General features: G+C 46.4%; 1 protein-coding gene across 1 annotated transcript; it reads right to left on the bottom strand.

Annotated features, from left to right (window-relative positions):
- Positions 1 to 5,514: 5,514 nt before the first annotated feature.
- Positions 5,515 to 12,940, bottom strand: dact1 (dishevelled-binding antagonist of beta-catenin 1). Its single transcript, XM_030127472.1, is given in 5 exon segments — positions 5,515 to 7,778; positions 8,150 to 8,263; positions 9,012 to 9,141; positions 12,385 to 12,475; positions 12,477 to 12,940. Coding segments are annotated over 5 exon segments (2,301 nt in total). The 5' UTR covers positions 12,605 to 12,940; the 3' UTR covers positions 5,515 to 5,940.
- Positions 12,941 to 14,347: the final 1,407 nt, after the last annotated feature.

The raw sequence follows: 14,347 nt of genomic DNA, 5'->3' as shown, positions 1-14,347 counted from the left end.
ACCTAGGCCCAGACCAGCTCCTGTAGACCCAGATCAGCTCCTGCAGACCCAGACCACCTAGACCCAGACCACCTCCTGTGGACCCAGACCACCTCCTGTAGACATAGACCACCTCCTGTGAACCCAGACCACCTAGACCCAGACCACCTCCTGTAGACCCAGACGTCCTCTTGCAGACCCAGATCAGCTCCTGTAGACCCAGACGTCCTCTTGTAGACCCAGATCAGTTCCTGTAGACCCAGACCACCTCTTGTGGACCCAGACCAGCTCCTGCAGACCCAGACCAGCTCCTGTAGACCCAGACCTCCTCCTGTAGACCCAGACCACCTCCTGCAGACCCAGACCTCCTTAGACCCAGACCAGCTCCAGACTGTAGACATGGAGTGTGACCAGCAGGGGGCGGAGTCACAGCACAAACCAGGGCAGGATCAGACCTGTGTGTGTATCTGTGTGTGTTTGTATCAGTGTGTGTATCAGTGTGTGTGTATCAGTGTGTGTGTGTGTGTGTGTGTGTGTATCAGTGTGTGTATATCAGTGTGTGTATCTGTGTGTGTGTATCTGTGTGTGTATGTATCAATGTGTGTGTGTGTGTGTTTCTGTGTGTATATCAGTGTGTGTGTATCAGTGTGTATTTATCAGTGTGTGTGTGTGTATATCAGTGTGTGTGTATCGCTGTGTGTGTGTCAGTGTATGTGTGTGTGTGTGTGTGTGTGTGTGTGTATCTGTGTGTTTTCATGGTGCCTGCTTTAATTTCTGTTCTTGACACAAAACCAGTTCAACAGGAGACAAACATACCAGAACCAGAACCAGAACCAGTGGATGGGGGTGACCAGGTTCTGGTCTTGGTCCAGCATTTTCCGGCTCAGATGGTCTGTTAGTTTTCAGCTCTGGTTCTGGTACTATGGGCTGATATTTGAGATGTAGAAGAGGTTCTGTTTGGGGTTCAAGTGGGCATGCAGAAGGTCCGATAAGGTTCTGTCCCTGAGGTTCACAAACCTCCTGAATCCAAGTTCAAGTGTGTGATTCAGAACATTGAGGTTCTGGTTCCGTTCGTGTTTTCAGCTGGGTTGGAACTCTGCTCTTTCCATCTGTGTTCTGTCTGGTGCTGGTGATTCATGTTGAAAAATGAAGGACACGTCTGTAAGCATGGATCCAGTGTCATGTGATGCATGTGGGCGTGGCCTGGTTGACAGCGATCAACCTGGTGCTAACTTTAACCACTAACCCTAACCCCTAACCCAAACCACTAACCCTAACCACTAACTCAAACCACTAACCCTAACCACTAACCCTAATCACTAACCACTATCCCTAACCACTAACTCAAACCACTAACCCTAACCACTAACCCTAATCACTAACCACTATCCCTAACCACTAACTCAAACCACTAACCCCTAACCCTAACTACTAACCATAACCACTAACCCTAACCACTAACCCCTAACTCTAACCACTAACCCTAACTCAAACCACTAACCACAAACCACAAACCACTAACACTAACCATTAACCACTAATCCTAAACACTAAGCCTAACCACTAACCCCTAACCACTAACCCTAACCCCTAACCACTAACCCTAACCACTAAGCCTAACCACTAACCCTAACCGCTAACCACAACCCTTACCACTAACCCTAACCACTAATCACTAACCACTAACCCCTAACCCTAACCACTAACCCAAACCACTAACCCTAAACACTAACCACTAATCATAACCCTGACCCTGACCACTAACCCTAACGGCTAACCCTAACCCTGACCACTAACCCTAACCCCTAACCGTTAACTCTAACCGCTAACCCTAACCCAAACCACTAACCTTAACCCCTAACCCCTGACCACTAACCCTAATCACTAACCACTAACTCTTACCACTAACCCTAACCCCTAACCGCTAACCATTAACCACTTATCCTAACCGCTAATCCTAACCACTAACCCCTAACCCTAACTGCTAACCCTAACCTTAACTACTAACCCTAACCCTAACTGCTAGCCACAAAACCGAAGCCCTAGCCGCTAACTGTTAACCCTAACTGTTAAGTGTGTGGTATTTGATGCGGTGTGAACATACATGTAAATAGCTGATCATGTGTACACAGAACATACATATAAACAGCTGATCATGCGTCCAGTTCACACTCCAGATCACAGTGGTGTGTTCTCTGGACACTATTCATGACCTCATGTTGAAATAAGCTACACTACATGTGTAGGGGCGGGGTTTGTTGTGCCTGGAACCACTTGTTATTATTGGTGCTCTTGTTGTTGTTGTGTTTGCTCCTGTTGTGTGTTTGTCATCCAGTTTGTTTCCATAGTAACCGTGTGGAGGCGTCTGAGTGGGAGGTGGCCTCAGGACCAATCTATCACACACAGATCTACACTACAGTGTGTGTGTGTGTGTGTGTGTGTGTGTGTGTGTGTGTGTGCGTGCATGTGTGTGAATGAAGAGGAGGAGCAGACCTGACACAGCTGTAGAAATTCATAGTCCACAGAGACTGAACACACACACACACACACACACACCGTCAGCAGTGTGTGAACACATTCATCATCAATGACAGCTGACCTCTATGTGAACACACAACATGTACACACAGACACACAAAACACACACATGATCTAACACCTCTCATCCTCCGTCCTGGAAGCAGTGCAACCTGGGAAATCTACCGATCTATTTTTATCTGTTCTGTTCCAGGAAACGGACGAATGAAACCAAAGAATGAAACCTCCAAACAGAACCGAAACAGAGGTCAGACTGACTCTGAACACACTGCACACACCAGACTGTCCCTGAACGCACACCAGATTGTCCCTGAACACACTGCACACACCAAACTGTCCCTGAACGCACCACACACACCAGACTGTCCCTGAATGCACCACACACACCAGACTGTCCCTGAATGCACACCAGACTGTCCCTGAACACACATCAGACTGCCCCTCAATGCACCACACACACCAGACTGTGCCTGAACGCACCACACACACCAGACTGTCCCTGAATGCACCACACACACCAGACTGTCCCTGAATGCACACCAGACTGTCCCTGAACACACATCAGACTGCCCCTCAATGCACCACACACACCAGACTGTCCCTGAACGCACCACACACACCAGACTGTCCCTGAATGCACCACACACACCAGACTGTCCCTGAACGCACACCAGACTGTCCCTGAACACACTGCACACACCAAACTGTCCCTGAACGCACCACACACACCAGACTGTCCCTGAATGCACCACACACACCAGACTGTCCCTGAATGCACACCAGACTGTCCCTGAACACACATCAGACTGCCCCTCAATGCACCACACACACCAGACTGTCCCTGAACGCACCACACACACCAGACTGACACTGAACGCACCGCATACACCAGACTGTCCCTGAACACACTGCACACACTAGACTGTCCCTGAACGCACTGCACACACCAGACTATCCCTGAACACACCACACACACCAGACTGCCATTTATATGCTAACTGGTTCAGCTAACATCAGCTATTGTAGCAGATAAGCTAACATCGTCTAATATTAGCCAACATTAGCTAATGAAGCAGATCGGCTAATATCAGCTAATATTAGCCAACATCAACTAAATGTAGCAGATCAGCTAATATCAGCTAATATTTGCCAACATCAACTAATGTAGCAGATCAGCTAATATCAGCTAATATTAGCCCACATCAGCTAATGTAGCAGATCAGGCAATATCAGCTAATACTAGCCACCATCAGCTAATGTAGCAGATCAGCTAATATCAGCTAATATCAGCTAACATCAGCTAATGTAGCAGGTCAGCTAATATCAGCTAATATTAGCTAACATCAGCTAATGTAGCAGATCCACTAACATCGTCTAATATTAGCCAACATCTGCTAATGTAGCAGATCAGCTAATATTAGGTAATATTAGCCAACATCTGCAAATGTAGCAGATCAGCTAATATTAGCTAACATCAGCTAATGTAGCAGCATTCATTCAAATACCCTTCAGTGAACTCAATAGATTCTCATCATAAATACAACAGAACAGATAAAAGTCATTATTTCTACATGAAGCTAAAAAACAGACATAGCTGTAGTTTAACATGGGTTTAGCTGTCAATCAATCAGTCAAATTTTATTCATATAGTGCCACATCAAAATAAGTTATCTCATTACATTTAGAGCTGAAGTCTTATTATTAATGATAATAATAATTATTATTATTATTGTTGTCATTACTATGATGATTTCATCATATCGTATAATAATAAACTATTGATAATTGTTTGATCATCAGGTCAAATCGAAATAAAATCGACGAAGAGTTGATTTGATCAGAAAATCTGCAGAAATTTGGATGAATTATTCTTTCACATCATAATGAGTTTTTGATTTCTTTATGTTGAAGTAAAATTCATGACATTAATGAGGAAGAATCCCCTTATTTCTATAGAATCAGTCTGTTTGGGTTCTGACAGATTGTCCTCCGTCATCGTTCCTTTATTTTATATTATATTTATTTATTTGATGAATGTTCAAATTCATTAAACTCACATCAACTTCTTGTTTTTGAGTCAGAAATTGTTTTCATTATTTATTGAAGAGAAAATCTTTGTTAAATCAAGATAAAACGATGTGGACCAAGTTTCAGTGACGTTTTAATAAAACACCAACATGTCGCATCATTGAACCTGAAAAAAAAACAAAAACACACAAATATATTAGTTTTAAATAACTTTCATCAAAAATAACAAAATGAATAAAAAAACAAGCACTTCCACGTGTCTGGAAAAGGTCAAAGTTCACTGGATTATAAATATAAAAACATTGCAGTGTCTCAAAGTTCAATCATTAAATCCACCCAAGAACCTCTGGAGAACCACAGAACTCCAACCACAGAACTATCAGGAACCAACGGCACTAAAGTCCAAGGTTAGAACCGGCCTTAGAACGTCCTCTATCCTCAGGTCAGAGACAGGTGGACGTGGACCGACCGATCCGATTGGTGAAACCCAGACCGTCACCTTGGTACAAACAGAAGGTTCCATTTACGGTTCCACATTCATATGGTATGTGTTCAAACTGACACAGAACAAACTTTAAAAGGAGGAAGACGAGACCATGAAGGTTCAGGAAAGAACCCCTCTGTTAAGGCACCAGCACCTATGGTTCTGGCTCTGGTGAGGAGAACCCGGTTCCACACCTTCACATACAGGGGTTGGACAAAATAACGGAAACACCTTAAAAAATCAACAAAATATAATTTAATATGTGTAGGTCCGCCTTTTGCGGCAATTACAGCCTCAATTCTCCGAGGTATTGATTCATACAACTTGTGAATTGTTTCCAAAGGAATTTTAAAGCCATTCTTAAGTTAGAATACCCTCCAACTCTTTTAGAGACGATGGCGGTGGAAATCGACGTCTTACTTGAATCTCTAAAACTGACCATAAATGCTCAATAATGTTGAGGTCTGGGGACTGTGCCGGCCATACGAGATGCTCAACTTCATTAGAATGTTCCTCATGCCATCTTTAACAATTCTAGCTGTATGGATTGGAGCATTATCATCTTGAGGTGAAGGTGTTTCCATTATTTTGTCCAACCCCTGTATAAACTAATCTGGGATACACTAGCAGGTACGGTTTTTTTCAATCACATCTTTGTAGACGTTCTGGTCCTAAACCTGGAACAGAAACAGTCCATGAAGACCAGATCAAAGGGACTCCAACCGAACCTCAGACCTCTGCAGAGTCAGGAACCCACGACTAGAACCAGAACCTTCAGATGAGCCAAAGCCGCCACTGGATTCAATGTCACATGAGAAGACGGTCTCTGAGACCAGGTGGGTGTGGCAGGTTCAGGACCTGCCTCCTGCGGGACCTGAACATCAGACTTCCATCATGTCATCAGCATCGTGTCACACGGTCGTCATGAGTTTGAGCGATCCGCCCCGGAACCGGAGGATCTTCTTCTTCAGGTTATGAGACACCTTGATCTTCACAAAGGCCTTTGTTTGAGTCACTTCCTGTTCCGTCACCTCGGCTCTACTGCCTCCTCCCATCTGGCCCTGCCCCCTGCTCATCAAACCCGCCCCTCCTCTCTCCTCGATGTTGCTGGTCGTGGCACTCTCTTCGACGTCGTCTCCATCGCTGCTGGACTCGCTGTCTCCAAAGCAGTTGGTCGTGTAGTCGGACTTCTCGTCTTCACTCGTGTCCACAACAGTCGAATGGAAGAGTGACGCGCACTCCGCCGAGTACTCCGAGTTGCTTCCCGCCATGTACGAGTACGGACTGCTCAGGCACATGTTCTCCCTTCTCTGACAACGCCGGGCACGCCTGAACGCCTCATCGTATGGGACATCCACGACAGTTCGTAACCGCCAGTAGTCGCTGCATTTGTGCTTCGGTTTGGCGACGACCGCAACCTGGTCCTGGTTGTGATGATGACGACGAGGATGATGATGGTGACGGTGGTGGTTTCCATGGTGACGGTGGCTGCTGTGGTAGTGGTGGTGGTTTCCATGGTGACGGTGGCTGCCATGGTGGTGGCGGTGGTTTCCATGGTGACGGTGCCTGGATACACCTGACCGCACATTGTGTTTGTCCATCACTTGGTCTTCTGGGATTGACGCAGGAAGGCGTTTGAGTCTGGATGACGGTCGCCCTGACGACCCACCTGACGCTCTCCTGGAGACTTTGACATGGCCTTGTTCTTCTGACGTCCGAATCCTTGTTGAAGTGGATCTAAGGTGGGATCGGTGGCCGGGGTTCTCCATGTCAGTGGGGTCCGACATCCGGTTTGCCTTTGTCTTTACATTCTTACCGCATTGTTTTGCGTTCTGCCACTGTGTAGGGATGCTCTTAGCATTGACCATGTGACTCCCTCCTCCTCCTGCTTCATCCTGGCTCTCGGAAGAAGAACCTGGACCAGTGGGTTCCAGCCCTGGACTTTCACCTTTGTCTTTCTGTCCTGGTTGAGAGGTTCTGTCCTCAGAAGGTAAACATGGTGGTTGGACGTCTTCAGGTGACGCTGAAGGACCATCGACCTCTCTGACGTCTTTGGTTGGAGTCGTAGAAGGAGGAGGTCGAGTGCTCCTCTTCATCTTCAGAGTCGTGTTGTTCATGTCAACCTGGTTCTGGATGGTCCGAGTCCTGCTGCAGGTGACCTTTAAACCACTTTGGATCAGGTCTGTGTTGCTCTTCTGGATCTGCTGCTCCTCATTTTTATCTTCCTCAGGTCGTTGCCTCAGGGGAGACGAGGTCCCAAAACCAGACCCAGATCCAGACATCTGCCTTGCAGACAGACTGGCCTGCCTGAGGACGCTCTTTGCTGGGTCGGTGCCGATGCTGGTCCTGGGTCTGCTGGTCCTGATGGGCTGGGGGCGGCGCTGCAGGAGGTTATAGATGTATCCATCAAGTCTCTTCTGGGTCAGCCATGACGAGTTCTGAGCAACCGGAGGAACCAGAGGAACCGGAGGATTCAGGGGTCCACGGTCTGAGGCGGTCTCCCCGACCCTCGTCCACCCTCCATGACCCAGGACCTGCAGCAACAGGGGGCTCTGGACCGCCACGGCATGCAGAGGACTCGGGTAGCAGTACACATCACACTGAAACCTGGACTGGAGATCAGAGGAGGCAGAGTCTAAAGATGAAGGATGGGGAGCTGAGAGTGAGCGGCGGACTGAAGAGGACGAGGATGAGTCTTCACAAAGTCCCGCAACCAGATCGTCACAGTCCAGACAACAGACGAGTTCATCTGAGGACAAAGCAGATGGAGAAAAGGACCTGGACGTCAAACAAACATGGAAACACAACAGGATCAAATGAAACTGAAACTGAAGATGACCAGCACAGACATGTCCAACATGTCTCCAATATGTGTCCACTATGTGTGCAATAATGTGTCCAATGTGTGTCCAATATCTGTCCAATAATGTGTCCACCATTTGTCTAACATGTGTCCAATATGAAAACCATCACATCAACGTTAACTTAAAGAAACTATGTAGTTTGAAATGATTTTTAAAGATTCAACTGGACCTGGTTCTACACCTGGTCCTGGTTCACCTCAGTCCAGACCAAATGACTGCTGGGATATGGTCTCCATGGTAATGGTCCTGTTCTTACCCGTGGGCGGTACTCTTCCGTCAGCGTCGGCCGTCAAACACAAACATTCACTGAAGACAGAGTTGGACGAGTTGGACAGAGAACCGGATGCTGCGTCGCTGAGGTCGAAGAACCCTGGAACACGGAACATCAACACAGATGTTTAGAACATAAACCAACACAGATGTTTAGAATACAAACCAACACAGATGTAGGAGAACACAAACCAACACAGATGTTTAGAACACAAACCAACACAGATGTAGGAGAACACAAACCCAACACAGATGTTTAGAACACAAACCAACACAGATGTAGGAGAACACAAACCAATACAGATGTTTAGAACACAAACCAACACAGATGTTTAGAATACAAACCAACACAGATGTAGGAGAACACAAACCAACACAGATGTTTAGAACACAAACCAACACAGATGTAGGAGAACACAAACCAACACAGATGTTTAGAATACAAACCAACACAGATGTAGGAGAACACAAACCAACACAGATGTTTAGAACACAAACCAACACAGATGTTTAGAACACAAACCAACACAGATGTTTAGAACATAAACCAACACAGATGTTTAGAATACAAACCAACACAGATGTAGGAGAACACAAACCAACACAGATGTTTAGAACACAAACCAACACAGATGTTTAGAACACAAACCAACACAGATGTTTAGAACACAAACCAACACAGATGTAGGAGAACACAAACCAACACAGATGGTTAGAACACAAACCAACACAGATGTTTAGAACACAAACCAACACACATTTTTAGAACACAAACCAACACACATGTTTAGGAGAACACAAACCAACACAGATGTAGGAGAACTTCCAGGTGCTGGATCTGGTCTTACCTGAGCTGGGTCTGCTGTCCGTCTCCAGAGGGTCATGTGACGGTCTATCGTCCAATCGCAGGTCATTGATCTGTTGGTCCAGGCCCTGGAGCTGAGACCCCAGACCAGGATCAGGTCTACGAAGACAGTTCTGGACAAAGAAAAACCACTGAGTCCACATCTGAACCCAGACCACATGTGAACCCAGTCCACATGTGAACCCAGACCACATCTGAACCCAGTCCACATGTGAACCCAGTCCACATCTGAACCCAGTCCAAATCTGAACCCAGTCCACATCTAAACCTAGTCCACACCTGAACCCAGACCACATCTGAACCCATGACCCCCCCAGGTCAGAGGTCAAAGGTCACAGGAACAGACTCAGGTGAAAGCTTTAAACAATGAATTAATGAAATAAAACAGTGTCTGTTCCTTTAAACTGTTTGTACGACACACACACACAGGCCCCTCCCCCTCTCGGAAAACATGCGTGTTATGCAGGTCATGTGCTGAATTCCAGACTGAACTGAAGAAAGAACAAAGCAACGGACGAACAGGAATATACCAATAAACCATCACTAAACAACCAATAAATCACCAGTAAACCATCAATAAACAACCAATAAATCACCAGTAAACCACCAATAAACAATCAATAAATCACCAGTAAATCACCAGTAAACCACCAATAAACCACCAATAAACAATCAATAAACCACCAATAAATCACCAATAAACTACCAAAAAAATTACCAATAAACCACCAATATATCACCTACAAATTACCCATAAATCAACAATAAATCGCCTATAAATCACCAGTTGACAAACTGAACTCAACACCAGCAGGTTCAACAGAACAACTCCAATCAAACCCACAGAACCACATTTGGACTACTGGTCCCTTCTCTTAGAACAGAGGTGTCAAACATGCTGCCCGGCGGCCAAATCCAGCCCACCAAAGGGTCCAGTCTAGTCCCTGGGATGAATTTGTGAAACGCAAAAATTACACTGAAGATATTAATCATTTTAGTTCAGGTCCCACATTCAGACCAATTTAATCTCAAGTGGGTCAGATCAGTAAAGTATTAGCATAATAACCTACAAATACACACAACTCCAAATTTTTCTCATGTCATTTTACTGCATTTACACTAAAACAAACTATAATTTCACCAAAACTTGAATAACCTGAACAAATATGAACATTCTGACATGTCTGAAGTGCTAGTTTACCAATATTCTGCCTGTTATTAAATGTTTTGTGTATTTGTAGATCCACTGTGATCTGTGAGTTGTAATTTACATGTATAAATGATAAACTGAAGGATAATATTGTTAAAATTGCACTTAGTGTTCTTAAAAAATTTCAGTTTGTTCATGTTATTAGCATTGTTTTAAAGAATAGTTGGTAGATGTAAACATTTTCATTGCATAATTTTACTTTTTTCGTTGTAAAACATAGAGGAAAGTTTGGAGTTGACATTGTTTATATATTATTATGTTATTATTTCAGTGGTACGGCCCACTTCACTTCAAATTTGTCTTAATGTGGCCCCTGAACTAGAATGAGTTTGACACCCCTGTCTTAGAACCTCCATCATTGTAGTTCTAGTGGTTCCTTTGAACCTCCATCATTGTAGTTCTAGTGGTCCCTTAGAACCTCCATCATTGTAGTTCTAGTGGTCCCTTAGAACCTCCATCATTGTAGTTCTAGTGGTCCCTTAGAACCTCCATCATTGTAGTTCTAGTGGTTCCTTAGAACCTCTATCATTGTAGTTCTAGTGGTTCCATGTGATCAGCTGGACTAGTCCAACTATCTAACTATAGGACTACATCTGAAAATCCAACAGAACCGTTGGATCAGATGTAAATGGATCCAAATGCCAACACAGACCAGAGAAAACAGAATTTACAACAGAAATGTCACTAATACAGGAAATACAAAGATGACTATATCTGATCACCTTAGAGCTGGAGTTGGTAGATCAGCACAAATACAAAATAATGGGTTCAGACGGTGGTACACTGAATGGAGGAACTATTGACCCCGCCTCCAGAACCAGGAAGGACGTCCATGTTTGGTCTGACATGTTTTACAACAGGAATCTGTGGAAGTGTGGTAACTGTGTTCTATCAAAGGCTCTGGATGGACTCAGACCTGGACCTGGATCAAGATCTGTATCAGAGGTGGTACACAGAGTCCAGACCAGCAGGGTCCAAACCAGGAGAGTCCGGACCAGGAGAGTCTGGACCAGCAGAGTCTGGACCAGCAGAGTCCGGACCAGGAGAGTCCATGTGACCCCCATCACCGCCAGCTACTGAAACTGAAAACGGGCTGGAGGACCTGAACCAGACCTGAACCTCAGAATGGGTCCAGTCTGAACCAGACCTGAACCTCTGAATGGGTCAGACCTGAACCAGACCTGAACCTCCAAATGGGTCCAGTCTGAACCAGACCTGAACCTCTGAATGGGTCAGACCTGAACCAGACCTGAACCTTCAAATGGGTCAGGCCTGAACCAGACCTGAACCTCCAAACGGGTCTTGTCTGAACCAGACCTGAACCTCAGAATGGGTCCAGTCTGAACCAGACCTGAACCTCCAAATGGGTCAGACCTGAACCTCCAAATGGGTCCAGTCTGAACCAGACCTGAACCTCCGAATGGCTCGGACCTGAACTGGACCTGAACCTCCAAATGGGTCGGAAACTGAACCGGACCTGAACCTCTTTAAGGAATCACTCTCAGGGTTCTTCATCGGTACCTGGGTCACATGAGGAGGAGGAACCAGAATCTGGTTCAGACCGGGGGAGATGGGGCGGGGTTCCACATGTGATTGACTGCTGTAATCACCAATCAATGATGTGAGCAGTCGACTCCGTGGATCCAGATGGAAACGGGTCCTTTGGGTTTGGTTTCGACCAAGAACCAGCAGCAGGACTGGACTTTGATGGTCTGGTTCTTCTGGTCCAATTTAAAACCTGGTTCTGATCCACTGAGTTCAGTTCTGGATCAGGTCTGGAACATGTTCTACCCCCCCACCCCCACCCCCGTCAGTTTGAGCTTTTATTGGTTATTCCAGCGGTCAGTCACCCTGTCCACACCCACAGGTGTTTGACCCTGTCCCGGTTCTGGGTCCACCATCTCGACTCTAAACCCTGTTTCTGTTTTTTGTCTCTGACTGAAACGAATCAATCAATTATCGATGATGACGTCAATGATCGGTTCGTCCTTCAACAGACACGTGACCCGGGCTTCATCCCCTGACCTCTGACCTCACACACACACACACACACACACACACACACACACACACACACACACACACACACACACAAACACACACACTTGAATCGGTTCTGGGTCCGGGGTCAGAGGTCAGGACCTACCAGCTGTTTTTTCAGCAGCAGGATGTTCTCCTCCAGCAGCAAACCGGAACCAGGACCGGAGCTCTCCCTCGGCCGCTCCTCCAGCGCCGCCCCGGACCAGTAGCTCCTGCCGGTGCCGCAGGTAGTCCAGCTCCCCGACCCCCGACGCCGCGGCCTCCATCCGCTCCCGGATCGAGCTCCGCCGCTCCGCCGCCCTCCTGCCCGGCGCCGACAGCGGCATGTCCGGCCTCAGCTCCGCGGTGAGTCGGGGTCTGCGGAGGCTTTCAGTGGCTCATGGTCTCCGGCTTGCGAGGACGCGAACCCGGGTCGAGCCGGTCCCACTGACCTGGGTCTAAAAGCCGGACCTGGATCTCCTAAATCCGGATCAACCGGTGGTTTAACGGACAAAAACCTCAGACCGGCTCCGCTAACCGGGTACCAGTCGGTTCAGGTGTCGGTCTCAGAGGGTCTAGGCGCGTCCGGGGTCCTCGGAGGGATATGGACCCTCAGATCCGGGTCCGCTCCGTCCTCCTGCCGCCGTTCCGGAGGCTCCGACCGGACTGACCAACAGCCGGTCCGCGATGGGGAAGCCCTGCCCCCTGCACGGAGCCCCGCCCCCGGAGGGTTCCAAGCAACAATGAGGACAAGCTTTTCCGGTTCAGACCTTCAAAATAAGAGCCAGGAAAAAAAAAGACCCGGATCTGGGTCAGTCTGGAGTCAGAACCACATCCACAGATGGTCCACATCATCTGTCCAGTCCTCCACCGGAACCAAGAGGACACACCCCCTGAGGGACACACCCGCTGGACAATGAAGAGGACAAAGACAACTGTCCTTTAGGATTAGACTAGTGTTGAGACGGCCCAGACTGATCTGAGTTCAGCTCGGATAGACTGGGATTAGACTGAAGTTAGGACACACTGTCCTCCTCTGATCCAGTACTAGTATATACACTGGTAGTACTAGTATTTGTAGTAGTCTCTGTCCTCTGTGTCTGTTCTGTCTCTGTTCTGTCTCTGTTCTGTCTCTGTCCTCTTTTCTGTCCTCTGTCTCTGTCCTCATGGATCTGTCCTTTGTTAGTTCAGTTCGTTCTTTTTCATCTGTACTTTTCGTTTCAGTTCTCAGTTTCAAACAGAAACAACTAGAATTCACGAGTAACTCAAACCTGTTCTTTTATTTATGGAAGTTTAATGGACGAAACCACAAAAACCAGAGACAGAAGCACATCCATGTGACCACGCCCACAGCTGTGATGTCACCACGCCCACAGCTGTGATGTGACCTCGCCCACAGCTGTGATGTCACCACGCCCACAGCTGTGATGTGACCTCGCCCACAGCTGTGATGTCATCACAGACATGACATCAGCTCCTTCAGGTGGAAGATCTGGGTTTGGACATGTCCATCGAATACCTGGATCCGGTCTTTGTCCAGGTCTGAAACGTGAACCTCATGAGTTCTCCAAACATCTGGGTCTTGTACCCATAGTCAGGAAGCCAAAGTATCAAAAGCTCAATAAAATGGGTTGAACCTGACATGGTCTGCCATACTTTTTATTTGTGGTTTTTTTTTCGTTAATTTTGATCCTAAGGACCAATAATTGGAGGGTCTGCTCTGCTGGAATATTGCAAAAAATTGTGGCCTTGTTAGTGTATGTACCCCTCATTTTTTGATATAAATTTTGAAAAATGAAAATTTTCCTTCAATCCTCAGTGGGCTGGGTAAGCTGTCAATAAACGCATTCCAGATGCAAAAACACGTGGTGACAACCTTCAATGAAAAAAATAATTCTTAAAACACATTTCTGCATGATTTTGGCTCCATTTAATGCGAAAAAATTAGGCATTTCTCACTTTTTTCCAATATTTTCAACTTTACTTCATTGGTAATGAAGTCTTCCCCCAAGTTATGACATCAGCCAATATGCCATTCTTTTCACCAAACAATATACTCATTCCACAGAAAAAATTATAAAAATCCAACC

This window comes from Sphaeramia orbicularis, chromosome 22 (genome assembly GCF_902148855.1).
Source record: "Sphaeramia orbicularis chromosome 22, fSphaOr1.1, whole genome shotgun sequence".
Classification (NCBI taxonomy): Eukaryota; Metazoa; Chordata; class Actinopteri; order Kurtiformes; family Apogonidae; genus Sphaeramia; species Sphaeramia orbicularis.
This window is presented reverse-complemented; position numbering and strand designations above follow the sequence as displayed.